Source organism: Chiloscyllium plagiosum, unplaced genomic scaffold (genome assembly GCF_037043375.1).
Source record: "Chiloscyllium plagiosum isolate Xiang-an unplaced genomic scaffold, Cpla_swu_hap1 HiC_scaffold_12, whole genome shotgun sequence".
Lineage (NCBI taxonomy): Eukaryota > Metazoa > Chordata > Chondrichthyes > Orectolobiformes > Hemiscylliidae > Chiloscyllium > Chiloscyllium plagiosum.
This window is the reverse complement of record NW_028270150.1, coordinates 43,589,043-43,608,546: the sequence shown is the minus strand read 5'-3', so window position 1 is coordinate 43,608,546 and position 19,504 is coordinate 43,589,043. Positions and strand designations below refer to the sequence as shown.

The 19,504-nt window shown below is 40.1% G+C and overlaps 1 protein-coding gene across 1 annotated transcript in view; it reads right to left on the bottom strand.

The window, feature by feature from the left end:
• fstl1b (follistatin-like 1b) overlaps positions 1-19,504 on the bottom strand; it is a 113,387-nt gene that overhangs the window by 28,525 nt on the left and 65,358 nt on the right. The window contains exons 3-6 of the mRNA XM_043701009.2: positions 12,995-13,102; positions 6,653-6,782; positions 6,483-6,518; positions 2,795-2,925 (exon numbers count right to left, since the gene is read on the bottom strand). Coding sequence (XP_043556944.2) covers positions 2,795-2,925; positions 6,483-6,518; positions 6,653-6,782; positions 12,995-13,102 — 405 coding nt within the window. The remainder of the gene's footprint in view (positions 1-2,794; positions 2,926-6,482; positions 6,519-6,652; positions 6,783-12,994; positions 13,103-19,504) is intronic.

Below are 19,504 nucleotides of genomic sequence, written 5' to 3'. Positions count from 1 at the left end.
TTTCAGGTAGAAATCCACCCATCTTTTCTCTTACATTTGACTGATCTATTGTATACAGCCATTAATTATTGTATAAAAGCTTCCAACATTCACACAAAAAAGATACAGATGTCACAGAAGTCCTCTAAAATTTCATGCATTATTGAACTGGGAGGTTATATTTAGCAGGTCTCTACAAATATTTGTAGATGCACCACAGAAAGCATCCTAGCTGGATCATCACAGAATGGTATGACAACTGCTCTTCCCAGGATCGGAGAGTTGCGAACACAGCCCAGTCCATCACGCAAACCAACCTCCCATCCACGGACCTCATCTATATTTCCTGCTGAATCAGGAAAGCAACCAACATAATTAAAGACCCCTCTCAGCCCAGTTATACACTCTTCCACCCTCTTCCATCAGGCAGACGATATAAAAGTTTTTATACATGTACAGATTCAAGAATAGCTTCTTCCTTGCTGTTATCAGACTTTTGAAGGGACCCTTATTTAATGTTAATGTCAATCTCTCTCTGCACCTTCTTGGTAGCTGTAAAATTGTATCCTGCACTCTATTCTGTTACCCTGATGTGCTTGTATAGTACGAACTGCCTGTTTAATGAAAGGCAATACTTTTCACTGTACCTTGGTACACATGACAGTAATAAATCAAACCAAAATCTTAAGCATGTAACCAAGCTTATCAGATGTATTTAGCTAAAACCTTGCCAACAATGAAAGCTTTGCTTGTGGGGGCCTTTCGCTGCACATTAAGTGTAGTAACAGATGTCTGTAATATGGCTAAGATAATGATCAATCTTGCTTCTTGGATAACAATATCACATTGTGATTTTCACAGAACATAACCTCTACGCCATTTCTCAAGGAACAATAGAGTCTAAAGTATTAAAACCAGGACAGACTGAGTCGACAATAAAATTAATTTTCTGTCAATGCTATTTCAGCTTAGATCTGAGTAAACTTTGAGAGAAATACAAAGAAAGAAAAGATGAAAAGATGCCAGGAAAATGGGTGGAGGCAGGGAAGAGGTATCTGGGATTCTGGGAGAAGGACAGGGACAGCATCACATGGGAAATGCTAAAAAAGGTCTACATGCCCTTTTTGCACTTTATTCCACTGGGGAAAATACAGGAGGTAATGCTTACAAATTAACATTCCTAATGCAATGCAGAGTATATTCTGCATTCTGGGACATGGAAGTTAGCATGTTTCATCTGACTGAGTGGATGAAATTAATGAGCACAAAATCAAACACCTCAATTCTTGTTACACATTTCCAATAAATGAGCATCTGGAAGACTAATTCGTAAAAAGGAATTTTAATCCCTCATGATGGGGTTTGTTGGGGGAGGGTGCGGAATTCTCTTCAAATATCAAACTTGATCCTACTTGTTTACTTTTGGTTTTTAACAAAGGTGGGTAGGGAGACCAAATGGACTCTCAGATAGTGGCTTGGTCAGTAGAAACATTCAAGGGGGATCTGAGCTTTCAGTTTAAATTGTATTTTTAATTTTGACCTTCAATTGTCAGAGCAAAACTTGCTGAAAGAATATTGAAATGCTTTCCATCTAATTTTAGCAGGGCACCCAGGTAACATGTACTACCAGATTTTCCAACTGAATATCCATCACCTTACTGTTTGCACAGCCCCGGTAAATATTAAAACAGAGAACCACTTAGCACTACTCGAATATTGCTGAAAAAGATAGCTGCTGATGTAGTTCTTCATCTTGCAATCATCAGGATAACCAGGAGAATGCCAAGTCTTAAAGGGAATAGCAATTTATACTGTAAGAGAAGAGGTTGCTGATTGATGCATGTATTATAGAATCATAGTCATAGAGTCATAGTGTCACACAGCACAGAAACAGACCCTTCAGTCCATTAGTCCATGCCAACTTGGTTTCCCAAACTAAACTAGTTCCACTTGTCTGCATTTGGCCCAGACCCCTGTAAATCCTTCTATTCATGTACCTATCCAAATGTCTTTTAAATGTTGCAACTGGACCTGCATTTACCAGTTCCTCTGGCAGTTCATTCCACATACAACCACCCTCTGTGTGAAAAGGTTGTCCCTCAGATCCCTTTTCAATCTTTCTCCTCTCACCCTAAAAATGTGACCCCTAGTTTTGAACTGCCCCCAGCCTATGGAAAAGAGCTTTGCTATTCACCTGATTTATGCCCCTCATGATTTTCAAAAACCCTATAAAGGACACCCCTTTATCCGGAGTAAGATAGCTAGGTTGACTACTAGATTTTAAAATAGACGAACATTTATTCGCAAAATAACACAATGAAACATAAAGAACAAAGAACCCCTACAGATCGCAGTCTATCCAAACTAGAGTTAAAGATGCTGTTCCGAAGATAGCATTCTTCCACATTATAATTTCTATGAGTGTATCTAAGACTGATTTGCTGCATCACATGATGCAATATACTTTTAATTCCTGCACTTTCATCTCATTTCACTTCACCTGTACTGCTCTGCATGCAATACTGCATAATGGAAAAAAATTACAAACAATGTAATAGAATGGTAATTCAATCTTGCTCAGTTGTAATCCCACGACAAATTGCTATCAAATACCCTTAAGTTTTACATGCTTGTTGAATTGTTTAAATCGAAGTGTGGACCCTTTATGTTTTTTTTGTGTGGAGACTACGTGCACAATGACTTAAAAGAGCTGACTAAGAGTGCAGGCTGAGCAGGAATGTTCAAGTTGCTGTGTGCTAACACTTAGAGGGAACATTGACTATTTCTATCCTGTTGAGGTCAAGGCCTTGCCTACCGTGAAGTATTTGTTCAGAATATTTGTATAGTTGATGCCCTTCGAGAACCATCCATCAGGAATGATTTCAGTCTCCAGCCATTCCATAACACGGCGCCGAAGCTCATCCCGGTCTGTCTGGTAGCAGACAACTACAGGAGAAAAGATCTGATGTTAATCAACGGCTTCGTTCAAAGGAACAGGCCATGATTATCCTGACCAAATAGCACTCTAATAGTTATGAGTGACAACTTCAATCAGATGTTGGTTGTTCACCTGGAATTGACTTACAACTCAATGTGCAAAATAGAACAAAATTATAGGATACGTTTCATTTTGAGACTCAAACCTAAAACCATAAAACAGCAAGTAGTGCTTTCTCCAAATACACTGGAATTGACAAGCCCTACAAACTAAATAATAGACTGGCTTACTCAGTCCCACGCCTCTGAAGTCAGCAGTTGAGGTGCAGTGAGGGCAATGTTGTTAAGCTTATGACGAAGAATCAGCTTGACCATGAAGAAAGAATCAATAAAAAAAGTACTTGTTTTCAGTTGACTTTTTTTTACAATAAATTATCACTTGTCCCAAATATTAATCAATTGTATCTTGTCTCTAATTCAGTGTTTGCACACTTAGATGGAACCCCAAAATATGAACTATAATATTAGCAACAATTCCAATAAAAACTTACAAGCCCTTTAAACCTAACATAGATCATAAATCACAAAGTTGAGAATCAGAACAAAGAAGCTTTCTCATGTTTCGCTATCTCTCTTGCAAAGCAATGAACCAAGTGTGCCATAATATATTAAAGATACTCTAGACTTGAGTGACAGCAATAATCTAATGTTTTAAACTTTGTATCCACAACAAACCTTTTAAAACTTGCTTGAAGCCAAAAGGCTGTCATAAGCCTATGGGTAGGATTGAGAGTCTAAGCTGTGATTATTATAATCAGTTCTCAATAAAAAGGTACCTCAGGAAGAAATCTCATCAATACCTAGAGATTTAGCAGTCATTTCCACAGAAACAGCTGACAGTTACAAAATTCCTCTTAATTAAGAATATTTGAAATATCAAGCCGTAATCTGAGCTGCTCTTACTCATTACAACTGGTGCAGTTCACAGCAGGTTCAGTCAGGCATGAGAAATACCAAGCTAATTGACATTCACTATAATCTTTAACCACTGCAATATGGCAACAATGTAGGATTAAAAACAGCAAGATCTTTTTGGGTTGGACTGCTTTGCTTTATAGGAACTGCTGTAATAAATTGCAAATGTGCTAATGTTGCTACCTTAAATCATACTGCTAACGAACCTCTCTGCACATCCATGGATGCAAAACTAAAGCCATAACATGATTTGAAGCTATGAGAAATTCACAGTACATTGTGTAAATTGAATGCAGGAATGTCACAAGAAGACATCTTTCTCTGTTCTCTAAAAACTGTTAAAGTACTTAGATCAGAAGGTCAAGCTAATGGGCACAGTAAGTCTTTTAGAGTTACATTTCACAGATGCAAACCTGGAATTGATGTGCCATTCAAATATCTTCCGTGTTAGGTCGGTACTGATTTTATATATGTTCTGCTTACCTTACTCTAGACAATGTGATAATGTCATCTTAGCTACTGAGCTCTACTCTAATTAGTGCAGTGCAGATATCGAATTGGTTACATAAACAACATTGATTCACCTGTGTTAATCTCTTTAGTCTGTTAATTAAATACAAGATTTCTTTTCATATTATTCATTCATAGAATGTGGGTGATGCTGGCCAGCCAGCGTTTATTGCCCATACCTAATTGCCCTTGAGAAGGTGGTGGTGAGCTGCCTTTTTGAATCGCTGCAGTTCATGTGCTGTAGGTAGACCCACAGTACCATCAGGGAGGGAGTTCCAGGTTTTGACCCAACAACACTGAAGGGACAGCAATATATTAATTGGTCAGGATAGTGAATGGCTTGGAGTGAAATTTGCAAGTGATTGTGTGTTCACGTATCTGCTGCTCTCGTCCTTCTAGATGGTATTGGTTGTGAGGTTGAGAGATGTTGTTTAAGAAGCTTTGGAGAATTTCTGCAGTGCATCTTGTAGATGGTACACAGTGCTGCTACTGAACAGAAGTACGAGATAGTGAATGTTTGTGAATGCGGTGCTAATTAAGTGGGCTGTTTGTGCTGGATAGTGTCAAGCTTCAAGTGTTGTTCGAGTTGCACCCATCCAAGCAAATAGGGTGTATAGCATCATACCCCTGACTTATGCCTTGTAGACCCTGGTCAGGCTTTGGGGAGTTGGGAGGAAATGGGACTAACAATATAAATACAATGGTTACAAAAATGTCAGAGTTTAAGAATCCTGTAATTCACCTGACTCGTCAAAATCTGTTCACCACCTACGAGGCACAAGTAAGCAGTGTGATGGAATACTCCCCACTTGCCTGGATAGGTACAGCTCTAACAACACTCAAGAGGCTTGATGCCATCCAGGACAAAGCAGCCTGCTTCATTGACACCGCATCCATAAACATTCACTCTTTCCATCACTGATGCTTAGTATCAGCAGTGTGTACTATTTACATGTACACACTGCAGAAATTCATCAAATGTCCTGAGATAGAACTTTCCAAACCCATCACCACTTTCATCAAGAAGGACAAGGGACACACGGGAACAATATCATTTGGAAATTCCCTGACTTCAAAGTATATTGCTGTTCCTTCAGTGTCATTGGATCAGAATCCTGGAACTCTCTCCCTAATGGCATTGTGGGTCAACCTACTGCACATGGAATGTAGAGGTTCAAGAAGGCAGCTCACCACCACCTTCTCATCGGCAACTAGGGATGGGCAATAAAATGCTGGCCAGCCAGTGACACCCATGTCCCATGTGAATAAAAATGTCAGAAGTTCTTCCCTAAAGCACATCAATAAACCAGATGGGTTTTTGCAACAATTAACAATGGTTTTATGATCATCTTGCATTGGAATCAAGCAGAATCTCACCAGCCAGAATACTGAAAGAACAATGCTTCTAAATCTAAAAAAATTCAAAATTTAAAATGATAAAGAATTCCATACAATTGCTCTTTAATTACAATAGTACACAGCACAGTATTTTCTCTCTCCAGCAGTTAACAGTAGAAATTCAAAGCCCATTTCAAACAGTTAATTACTGCAGCACTTAGATTTTCTCAAAATCTGGTATGAATAATAATATACAGTTTGCATAATTATTAGCTGATGCTGTAATTGGACTAATTCTGAGCTCAAAGGCCCAGAGCATTATTTAATTGGAACCGGTTGTTCTGGGTCACAAGTGTCGAGCGTGCTCAGTTTTTTAAATGAGAATTTGCTTTATATATATATTCACTCATTTCCTTGATGGTGTTTAAACTGCAGAAAACTATTCTAACCAGTAAAACCATTCCAACCAAACACTGCCTGTCTCACTGAATATGGAATTGTAAGTTTTCCTAGTCCACCTTACATGCAGCAATAAATAGCAGATGCAAACAAAGATCAGTCATTATTGGCAAATCTCAATGATCCCATAACAGATGTAGGTCTCCATAAGCTGGGGAAAAGAGACTTTTCTTCAGTCTCATTGTGAATGATACCAAAATGTGACTGAAATCCTCGTTAACCCATCTAGATGTGGATAGTTACACAGGCATTAATGTCCCACAGAAATAGTCGCTATTTTATACCTGGACTACTGGCTGCTACTTTTTCATTCTTCTTTTCTGTAAAAGAAACACAAAAGGAATCCATGAATAAGCTGTACATCTTCATTCATGATGTGTCACTTCAAATAAAGCCCATGTTGCTGTCCCACGTGAAACACTGAACTGAAAAGCAATGATTTTTCCTGGTTTACCTTCACAATGGCCATCGTGAGCGACCTGAATCTTCATACCAGTCAGGCATGCATCACGGTGAAGTTCACAGTGGTTACGATAAGTCTTCCCATTGCTTCCACAAACTACTCTCTTGTGATGCTTGCATTCCTTAAATAAAAAATACAGCTGCATTAGAAAACAATGGGAGTTCATTCCTCGATGAATTTGCAGTCCATGTACACTCAAGCTCACAGTCTGTCATCATAACTAAAGATAAAATATGCTTGAGTTTACAATACTGTTGAAAACGAATATCCAACATATTTCTGAAGTACATACTTAATCTGCTCTACAGCCTAAATTTATCGACTAACCATTTCACATTCACTAAATCAAAGGTTTATAAAATCATGAGGGGCATGGAGAGGGTGGTGGAGTTCACAACTAGAGGGCATAAGTTTAGGGTGAGAGGGGAAAGATATAAAAGAGATCTAATGGGCAACTGTTTCATGCAAAGGGTGGTGCGTGTGTGGAATGAGCTGCCAGAGGAAGTAGTGGAGGCTGGTACAATTACAACATTTAAAAAGCATCTGGATGGGTATAAGAATAGGAAAGTTGTACAGGGATATGATCAAGTACTGGCAAATGGGATGAGATATCTGATCAGCATGGATGGGTTGGACCAAAGGGTCTTTTTCTGTGCTGTACATCTCTATGACTCTAAGTTACAATTAACCAAGATGGCAGAAAGAAACTGAATATACACATGACTGTTTCTATTTCCAAAGGATGGTTTGATATGCAACATACATTGTAGAATCTGTTGATAAATGTTTAATATGTTTGTAAAGTATTTCTCTGGCTATTTAACCAAGCTGTTCATTTGTTTAGGTTAAATAGAGAAACACAAAACATTTATCAGGCATTCCTAACAACAATAAATTCTACAATGACTGTTGCAGATCAAACCATCCCCTGTTATATTTTCAGCTCAACCTTTAAGTGTGAAACATTCCTAGCTATTTTGGAAACTGAAACTGATAAATGACCCTTTGAGAGAACATGCGACCTTTAGGGCTATTGTCCTCTTAAGCATCATTGATTTTTTTTGTTTTCTTTCTGATATCCAATCCCATAATTACTTGTTTAATTCTTTGAAGTCCTGATAAATGAATTTTAATAAGTCCGCTTCACAGGGCATCCTGATGTTGAGAAAGGGCAAGGCACTTGTTATATTCCTCAGCTCAGTGAGAGCTGTCAAGCACAATATTTATCAACATATGTCCATCGCACTTTATGAAATGAGCAGTCTTTGCTTTACGTTTTCATACTTTTCTAAGTAAAAACAAACAAAAAGACATTAAGGCATTTTACTCTATGTTCAGGCATGTCATTTTAAAATTACTATTTGGAGAAATTAGAGCACTTATTTTAGGTGGACTCTTATTCCACATATAAGTTTCTCCAAATGGGAGCAGTCATCTGAGAACTTTTCCACAAATGAAGATCCACAAGTTTAATGAAACTTTGTACGAGCCAATGACTGACCAAACACACCTACACTCACAGCTTTTTTAGTTCTAAATGTTTATATTTATTTTGTTGGATTTAAATTCTCCTTACTCAATAGCAATGTTATATGACTGTTTCGCCTCCAGGAATGTTTCTTGGGTTGGCAATCTCGTATCATCGCCATGAATGGCCTGCTCTCCCTGTGCTTTTATCCAAGATTGTAGCGAGTCCAGAAATCAAACTTAAAAACTATTGAATGGTTTTATCACATGAACACATCAGATCTTGCTTGACTTTTTAATTACTAGTTACTTTGTGTGACTTCATGTAACCTTGCGATTTTTGTGAAGATTTGTAGCTCAGGTTGTGGTTCAGGTTGTACGTTTGCTCACTGAATTGGTAGATTTGTTTTCAGATGATTCGTCACCATACTAGGTAACATCATCACTGAGCCTCCGATGATGTGCTGATGCTCTGTCCTGCTTGCTATTTGTGTGTCTTACTCTATTATGGTGAGTGATATCACTTCTGGTTCTTTTTCTGAGAGGTTGGTAAATGGGGTCCCAATCAATATGTTTGTTAATGGAGTTCCGGTGTGAACGCCTGGCCTCTAGTAATTCCTGTGCGTGTCTCTGTTTAGCCAGTGCCAGGAAGGATGTATTGTCCCAGTCGAACTGGTGTCCCTCTTTGCCTGTGTGTATGGATACCAGTGGATAGTTGGTCATATCTTTTAGTGGCTAGTTTGTGCTCATGTATCCTGGTGGCTAGTTTCCTACCCATCTGTCCAATGTAATGTTTATTACAGTCCTTGCAGGGTATTTTGTATAAGATGCTCATTCTGCTGGTTGTTGGTGCAAGGTCCTTTAAAATCATCAATAGCTGTTTCAGTGTGTTGGTAAGTTTGTGGGCTACCATCTTGCCAAGGGGCCATAGTCTGGTTGTCATCCCTAAGGTGTCTTTAATGTATGGCAGGGTGGCTACAGCCTCTTGGCGTGTTGTGTCTTTTTGTTTTGGTTTGTTGTATAGGAATCGGCGGACTGTGTTTATCGGATACCTGTTGTTCTTGAATACATTGTAGGTGTTTTTCTTCAGCCTCTTGTAGTTCCTGGGTGCTGCAGGGTGTTGTGGCTCATTTATATAATGTCCTGATGCAGCTCTGTTTGTGGGTATTGGGATGATTGCTCCTGTAGTTGAGTATCTGGTCCGTGTGTGTCGCTTTCCTGTAAACGCTGGTCTGCAGCTCTCCTGCTGGCATGGGCATCATGGTAGCCCACAAACCTACTAACACACTGAAACAGCTCTTGATGAATCTAAAGGACCCTATACCAACAACCCGCAGAATAAATGTCATTTCCAAAATACCCTCCAAGGACTGTAACAAACATTACACTGGACTGAGGGCAGGAAACTAACCAACACACCACAACAGACCAAGACACACAAATAGAAAGTGGGATAGAACACCAGTGCTTCAATGGAGGCTCACTGATGATGTTAACCTAGCATTGTGATGAAACGTCCTGAGAACAAAACTTCCAGCTCAGCGAGCAAACTTACAACCTTCATGTAACACTCTTTGACTTTTTGATTAGATGGAGTTTCATAAGACCACAAGATATAGGAGAGAATGATGCCATTTGATCATGGTGGATATATTCCTCAACTCCATTCTCTGCCTCCTCATCATAACCCGTTACTAATCAAGAACCTATATATCTCTGACTTAAACACACTCAATGAATTGGCCTCCATAGCCTTTGGTGACATGGAGTTCCACAGATTAACCAGCCTCTGGCTGAAGAAATTTCAGTTCATCTCAGATCGAAATGGCCACTCCTTCACTCTGAGGCTATCCCCTCCGATCCTAGTCTCTTCTATTAGTGGAAACATCTTCTCTATTTCCCCTCTATCAGTATTCCGTAAGTTTCAATTAGATCCGCCCTTCATCCTTCTAAACTCCATCGAGTACAGACCCAGAGTCCTTAACTGCTCCTCATATGACAAGCCCTCCATTCTCAGGATCATTCTGTGAAACTCCTCTAGACCCCCTTCAATGCCAACACATCCTTCCTTAGCTACGGGGCTCAATAGTGCTCACAATATTCTAAATGCGGTCTGACCAGTGCATTACACAGCCTCAGCAGTACATCCCTGTTCTTATATTCTAGCTCCCTTGAAATGAATGCTAACATTACATTTGCTTTCCTATGAATACCCCCTCTAGGTGGTAGAGAGCACACAATGCTACCAAGATTCTCAGGTGCTGGGAAGCAGTTGTCTGTCTAAAGATGGTGCTGCCTGTCTGCCTACCACTGGGGACCATAGAGGCACATGATGAGCGGAGCCAGAAAACATAGCGAAGTTTTTAATGAGTGCTTTGCTATCAAGGAGGACAATGCAGATATCGAAATCAAAGAGGGGCACTGCAGTATATACTTGAACAAAAACTATCATTAACAGTGAGAAGGTATTAGGGGTTTTAGGAGGCTTTAAATTGAATCAGTCCCTAGGCCTCATGTATCCCAGGCGGCTGCGCAAGGTAAGGGAGGACAGGTACCAGAGGACTGAATCCCAACAGTGGGAAAACAGGCCATTAGGCCTAACAAGTCCACACCGACCTCCAAAGAGTATCTCACCAGACCCATTCCTTATTACTTTACATTTACCCTTGACTAATGTACCGGATCTACATATCCCTGAACACAATAGGCAATTTATCATGGCTAATTCGCCTAACCTGCACATCCTTAGACTGTGGGAGGAAACCAGAGCACCCAGAGAAAACCCACACAGACATGGGGAGAAAATGCAAACTCCACACAGTCACCCAAGGCTGGAATCGAACCCGGGTCCCTGGCGCTGTGAGGTTGTAGTACTAACCACTGAGCCGGCAATCCTTTAAGAAAAAATTCTGAGGTATAGAATAAATCTCCCCTTGGAGAGGCAAGAATTAATCAAGGATAGTCAGCAAACCTTTGTCAGAGAAGATCATATTGAAAAAGTTAAGAGCTGATCGGATACAGGGTAATTTGGCAAACTGGATCCATAATTGGCTCAGTGACAGTAGGTTAGTGATTGGAAGCCTGTTTCCAGTGGTGTACTGCAGATATAGTTCTTGTGTAGTTCTGGTTGTCATAATACAGGAAGGATGTGATTGCATTGGAGAGAGTATAGAGGAGATTCACCAGGATGTTGCCTGGGCTGGAGCTTCACAGACTAGATAAGCTAGGGTTGTTTTCCTTAGAACAAAAGGTGGCTGTGGGGTGAGCTGATTGAGATGTACAAAGTTACGAGGAGCATCGATGGAGTAGATAGGAATAAACTTAACCCTTTAGTAGAAAGGGGTCAAAAACTAGGGGTTTAAGATAAAAGATTACAGGTCTAGAGGGGTCTGGAGGAATATTTCTTTTCAACCAGATGTCAGTGGGTTTCTGGAACTCACTGCCTGAAAGCGTGGTAGACGCAGGAACCATCACAACATTTAAGAAGTATTTAGATGAACATTCGAAATGCCATAGCAGGCAAGGCTATGGCCTGGTGCTAGAAAATGGTACTAAAGTAGATGGGTGCTTGATGAGTAGTGTGGACACAAATGGGGCAAAGGACTTCTTTTCATGTTGGAAAACATTTTGACATGACAAAAATTCACAAGTAGATATGATAGCACAGCAGAGCTTTGATCTGACCATTTTATTGGGGGAAGTCACGTGCTCCTCTTTCCAGTATGCATGTAAATCCTGTGTTGTAGTTTCAATAGGCTTGCATCCCATTTTTAAGAGTTCCTGGCTTTTCCCTACTGAACCCCTAGCCGGATGAGACAGTGAGAGACATTGGTTTGCAAGAGGCACAGGGTGGCTTGTCACTTATTTGTATATTAATTAAAAGTGACAGTTTACAGCAACAGCTGAAGAAAAGATAAAGAGCCTTTCTTCACCCTTAAAGCAGCTTTTACTGCGGAGGAGAGAAAGCTCTGAAAAGTTCTCTGTTCCTAGTTTACCATTCCAAGCTGTTGCTACCTGAGAACCAATCACAGAGCTGTTGGCAAGCAGAAGGCCTTTGTCATCAATAACTGGACACCAAGTCCACAAACCAATTAGCTATTCATATTAAACAAATCTCCAGCTGGACACAACCCTCCACCTCAGATGGACTGCAACTTTAACCAATGCTCAACAAGCAGCTGTGTAAACACTGCTTACAATGAGTCGAAAGCATGGTGCTGGAAACGCACAGCATGTCAGGCAGCCTTTGAGGAGCAGGAGAATTGACGTTTCGGGCATAAGTCCTTCAGATCTATGGCATCTGCAGTCCTCACTTTCTCCTGCTTACAATGAGTGTCTGCTTACTTGCTTGGAAAATATGCTACAGTCATACAATTATCCTTGGTTTCAAACCAATTCTTTTCTCATTTCAGTCTACAATTAAACATACAGAAAAATAATAAAATATCTTTACAATATGGATGGAAATGAATTCTAGGGTGGATCTTGCAATAGCCTCAGTTATGAGCCCCTTAACTGCATATGTATCAGTGCACAGAAGAGGTCCAAACACCTCCAAATGACAGGCTGTGCAAACCGGTTTCTGAGTTAGATGAGCGGACTCCCTTTCACCGTGCCTGGAGTGGAGGCAACTGCAGCACAGGCACTGGATACGCCTTCAGTGCTCACTAACTGATCACTTAAGGACTTCAATTTAAAGGTTGAACTTGGGCTTTCTGCCCACAAATTAACTCGGGCATAAGTGAAAGGTGGAAAGGTTCTGGCATCCATCAGCCCATTAAATGCCCTCCACCTTCCGAACGAGAGGATTCCTTTAACTTTCCTTCAGTTCAAGAACAGGGCAGAGCAACAAATGAGTAAACTTACTGCAATGCACAGGCAAGTGGGTTCTCCCTTCTCCGTCACTGCACACTCCCTTCCAGCACCGCAAAACACGTTGGCACAAATCTTGGACTTGCTACTCATTTCCTGTGGCTAAAACAGAACACACCAGTTAGTCACAGCTATGCAAAAAGGTAAACAGCGCTACATTTGTGTTTGATCTAGAAACTTCCACACAGTGTAATTGAAAATTTATAGTGTTAACATTTTCTCCTTAAATTTCCTTAAAATAAGCTGACCAAGGTGGGGAAAGTCCTAATTATCATTAGGCCTAAAGATTCCACAGAAGAACTGCCAATGAACTGGAGAGATCATTACATCGCCATCAACTTATTTCCTCATCCATTGGAGCAGGAATGGGAACAAAACCCATGTGAGAAACAAAAGAATAAAAACAGTTGTGTTACCATCTGAACCATAACTAACTTAGCAGGTTACATCCATTTGAAACACAGGCCACACATTGCTGTAATTACCATTCCAACATGACTGAGGGGAAAAAATAAAATGTCTTTGAGATTCAGTATCGAGGAGACAGTCATTCAGAAGATAGAATTTTGCCCTTACCCAGTATTATCTGTAATAAACATTTTGACCACTAGATGGTAGTGAAGGATCATGCAGTGAAAGTTTTTAAAAAGTGGAGAAAAAACTCCCAAGTGCAGAAAATCAGAAACGAATAAACACAGGAAATGCTGCAGACACTCAACAGTCATGACTGCATCTGAAGAGAGAGAAACAGAGTGGACATTTCAGGCCAAAGATTGAGCACTCCAAATTTGGTACTCACTAAGACAACAAAAAGCCAACACAGTTTTAACGTTGAAACTTACAAAATATTAGCTCCTTGACCACATTTCACTATTCACTTTCGGGAAGGAAAAGGCCATGGAAGGATTTGAATAAAAGGGTGAAAAGTAAAAAAAGAATGAGGTGTTGTTGAACCAGGATCCAATGCAAGTCAATAAACATATGGGCACAAACGCTGAACTTACTCCTAGTTAGGATAAACAGAGTTTCATGGAATACAGAAGTAAGATTGTGAATCCAGTCAATAGTTGACAGTTATGCCCAAAATGTACTTAGTTCAGGCAGGGTTGGAACTATAGGGATGATAAGGCCACTGGCTCAAAATTAATTATACACTCAATCTTTAGAGGATAATATTATATTGCTCACTGCACAGCAGAACCTATATACCTATGCCAAGCTGTCTTCAGCAAAGAAAATTACGTCCTTACAGTCAATTACATCCAAGTTTCCAACTGTACCAAGTGTGGGTACCAGTTCTATTGTACCAGACTCTCTCTTTGCAATGATTTGGAAATGCTGGTGTTGGACTAGGGTGTACAAAGTTAAAAAATCACATAACACCTCTTTCCAATGCTCAGTAAACCCATGTCGTCTGGTCCAAAGTGGCTGCATTTGCGGTTGCAGTTTTCTACTAGCAGCCAATTCACAGCAGATTCCTTTTCCCCTGCAATGGATACATGGTGAGCATGACCTTAGGCAAAGTAACGTTAAGACTGCAAATGCAATTGTCCCTGACACTGGTGTTTTCATTAAAGTCAGTAGGTTTTCCAAGTCTGTAGAACAATGAACAATGCAAAGTTTGTGAACTTTGGAAGAAGGCTGTTATGGAGTGGGGAACTTCTCGACAGATAAGTCTGCCAACTTCAAGTATAATAATCTAATGCCATGATGCTTTTAGCATGTTTTCAATTGAGTGCCTATCCTTAGAAAGGTCTGTGCCTTTACCTTTACATGGTTCACATGCATTTCAATACTCTGTCTTGTAGATAAAGTGCTGTTCAGCATTTAATAATATCAAAATCCAAATCCAAATCAAAGGGGTCACCAAGACAGTGTATTGAGGTTTATATTGATGTAAAGTGCAGTACTGAAATCTGTCGAGCTTTTAAAACTCATCTGGAATTGCATGGAGCCTTTAAAACAAATGAAGTGGAATCCTGGACATCTGGTCAGCCAGCCACACAGGCAGCATTGTGATGAGCTCTATCAGATTTATTTATTCAGTTCTGCAATTTAATCCCATTATGAATGCATGATTGAGTTCCAAACCTACTAGCGAATTTAGCTCAGCACAGGTTGTTGACATAGCTGTGGAAGGAATTCTACAATTTGTTTGTGATTATAAACTATAAATAAGGCTCCAGATTTTAACAAGATTGACCTGAGCTTTCAAAGACTTTCCTGTGTTAGTCTCTCGTTCATGATCTGTACAGAATAGATAATGGTGAATGGGCATTAAGGATGCATTGGGGGCACAGAGATGTATCTGGGATATGGAGAAAATGTGGGGGAGGGTTGGCAGGAGGGTCCAGGAAGCCTAACAACTGGGTTGAAAACTGAGTCACAGTCTCATGGAAGGAAAGTAGGCCTTTAGCCTTCTAGCGTCCTCAGTATCTGTCCAACTCCATTCTACCTTGGGCCTGTTGTTTCAGGAAACAGTAGCCACAACTCCAGCCCACCCTGACTCTGGAAGGTGTAGGTTTTATACTTGATAAAACTGAGTAGTATTTGACAAATTGGGTTTGACTGTAACGGAACAAGGTTACACAGTGAGTAATGTTCCTGTCTCTCTGCCCATAGTTCCAGGTTTGGAAACCTATCCCAGACTTGGAGGTCAAGGAAGGTGCGAGGAGTGCCAAGCTGCAAATCCTCCATTCCAACAGCAGAGGTCCCCAGTCAGCCACACGATGAGGAAAGGACGTTAAACCTCGACTATCAGTATCTACAGCTCCAAACTACAATCTGCTTTCAAGACTCATGTTACCACACAATTTGGACTTCCTGACGGAACTGTAACACACCACCAAAATATAGGCACAACAAAAACTGAAATTGTTGGAGAAATTCAGCAGATCTCTTAGCATCTGTGGAGAACAGAGTAAATGTTTAGAGTCCAATGACTCTTCATCAGAACTGAGATGTAGGTCACTGACTTTTTTGAATTTGCTGGTGTCAAAATGAAACCTGCCTATTTCATTCAAGATCACTAACTGAGACTTAAAGCATATTCCTGATCAAGATCAGGGTAGGTTGTTTGAGCTGGAAACTGATTAAGAAAAGGATCAATATGTGGTATTAAAATAGTAACAATCAGAACATCCAGGTAACAGGGTTTGCAGGAAGCAATGGGGACATACTGGGCCTGATTTGTACAGAGCTGGGAGGAGGTGGTGTGAGCAAGCAGCTCAGCAGATTAAGATCACCACTTCCTGGGTAATACAGGCAATCAGGTATTATTGCCTTTCTCACATTGCATGTCACCTTTACCTTTTGTTCTGATTTTGATTGATGAGCCTGGAGCCCGAACCTGGGAATGAATATAAGAGCTGTTGGCGATTGCTTTAATTAACATTTCAACAATTCACTCCACGTTTCAGCTGAGAGCCAAATTTTCCACTGTACTTTGAAGCCTGGATATGACACATGACCTCAATAAGTAAATCTGATGACAACGCTTGCAGAGATTATATTTCTGAATTCACTGTGTAGTTGGTGGATTATCCATCTGTTATGGGAAGGTTCAGTTTTATTCCCCAGATTTACTTTCCCTTCATTTTAATGAAACTTGATTAGTCGTTTTTATTCTCAGTGAACACAATACTGTCGAAGAGTATAACTATCAGCTTGGATGGGTAGAGGGAAACCATACACGGTGCTGCTGGTGCATATCCCAAAGGTTAAACAGTTCTTAGTTTGCCCTGTGGTATCCCATTGAAAGAGTATTGTTCACAAGCATACTCATCATCAACCATCTATTTCTCCGATATCCTTCCTTCTAGGAGAAGTTTGCTTTCTGCACTGGCCACTAGCTGAATTAAATCTTACTTTCTCCAATATCTCTCCATCAAACGAAACACCTATCTTTCCATATCTGGTAGAACCACACAATCTTAAATTCTGACACCTTTCTTTTCCTCAGCTGAAGATACATTTTCTGGTTTTACACAGACACCCTTCTAACTATTCTAGATAAAAGAACTTCCATTCGAAGGGTGAAAACTAAATGCCAAACTGTTAAGTCTCAATGGTATCATATACTGCACAATCTCAATTTCCAAGAAATTTTCTCAGTTATGCTGGTCAATCTGAGAAATATGTGTGATAAAACAGCTCTGCCTCCCTGGTATCAAATCCCCTCAGATATTTGTCACACCCGCTATCCTCTAAATCAATTACATACTGGCACTGAGAGTGGCACAGTGGCTTAATGGCTAGCACTGCTGCCTCACAGTACCAGGGATCTGGGTTCAATTCCACCCCTAGGTGACCATCTGTGTGGAATTTGCACATTCTCCTAGTGTCTGAGTGGGATGCCTCCACGTGCTTCAGTTCCATCCCCCCCCCCCCCCCCCCCCCCCCCCCCCCACATACACACAGTCCAAAGATGTGCAGGTTGGGTGGATTGGTCATGGGAAATGTAGGGTGATAGGGTAAGGGGGTGGGTTGCTGTTCAGAGGGCTGGTGTGGGATTCAAGAACCATCATTTGCTTTTTTCTCTCTTCTATCCTGCAGAATGAGCCACTTCCAGGCTTATAGATTTCCAGCCCTGAAAAGAAATATTTGCTTGCATAATTTCAGATTTTTACTAACAAATGATCAATGATTTCATTTTTGAAATACATAGTAGAAGGCAATTCTTAGACCATTTCTTCTACACTGCATCTAGCTCACAGAAGTGCGGTGGTACGGTGGAACCTTAGTTTTGCATTGAGCAGGATTATTAAGAAAAGAATCGTGTGCTAACAGTGAAGTTTAGAAGTAGATGGACTAGTGTCAACTCACAGATCCATAAATATCAGACAAATATCTGCAAGAAGAGTAGAATCAAATTAGGATCACAAATAAGAAATGTTAATCTTTTACTGAATAGTAGCACATCATCTTAAAATGTATCGGAAAGGGTGCAAGAGATAAACAAGAAACAGCCTGCCTCACACTGGGTGGTATACCTCTATTGCTGCACTCTCGAGTGAGTTATTTGCATCAACATTGTTGTATCTTGTTTAGGGCAACTATGCTGACAGTGAGATGGTGGTTAGTTACCATAACCCCTCAAATCCTGAAAAGGACTGCGCATTATAGTTAATCACTGAATTACTGAGAGGTTTTGGGCAGTCTGACTGTTTTAGAAAAATGCTCATGTTGATAATATGCAGTGTGCACATACTTCGAAAATGTGTAAGCACGAGAGTTATGTGTTCTGACAAGGGTACAGACTGTAAGACAAAAGAAACAGTGTCAATGTTACAGTCTCCTACATCATAATTAAAGCCCCAGAAGGAGAGTGCTAGACAGTAATGTGCCAGTAATAAGCATCTGCTAAATACAGGAACTTTAGAAACCCTATAATTATCTGCTGGCTTTTACAGGGATATGCATCCTGTTGCTGCTACATATTACAGGATACTGCTCCAGCCTAGGGCTGCCTGATCTTGAATAGATCATCCATGCTTACAGTGAATTCAATCCATTTTCTGCTGAGTCAGAAGACAGAACTGTTTTCAGCAGAACAACAGAATTACTACAAGTTTCTTGTTGTTCTCATTTTTGCTGTTATTTTCACTCCTTCCATCAATCTGGCTCAATCTTTCACTGCACACCATTACCCAACCGAGGATTTGCTTTTAGATCTTCAGCTGTGTGTTTTTCAAGAAATTAGTCAATAGACACCATCATGAACAATGATGGATTTTCCCTTTGGAGGAGGATGGAAGTGTCCAGTTTCTGTCAGAAGAGAAATTTCAGTCTGAATGGACATTCATTTACTTTCTATAAAAGGTCATTAATGAGGTCAGGTAAATAAAATTAACACCTATTTAGTTCCTGATTGCATCAGTGGTCAGAGCTTTCGGTTGTGGAAATTTCTGTAACATTCAAATGATATCTCAATCATCAACATACTAGAGATACATCAAGTACAAATGAAACCAGCAAAGATTAATCACATTTCACACAATACAGCACTGCTGTTTATCAGTTTGCAATTACACACTGTTTCACTGCATTCTGATTGGAGGCAATAGCAGGGCACTCAAAAGATGCTCACGAAGTACAGAAGCGACAAAAATATTTGAGAAAGGTAATATTTTACAGGAGAAAGGCAACTGTTTTATCTCCTTCCTTATACTCCTGTCTCCCCAAATATCTTTCAATATTGTGAAAGTGAATGGCAAAGACTAGTTACAATTCAGCATCAAGAATAAAGTCTAAGTCTAATGTGTCACATTTCAATCTGTACTAGAGACTTTTGTCTGACCATTTAAAACTACTTGAAGCCAGCTGCCTTGAGAGACAGACTTTCATGATCATTTTTAACAACTTAAACAAGCTTTCAAAAGATAAGCATTAACTTTAATCTGATTTGACAAAGATTTGTTTTGATAGCCTAATGAAGGCTCAGATTTTTGTCAGGGTGAAGGGAGTCTCTAGCCATGGAAACCTTTGCTAGAAGAAGTTGGGAAC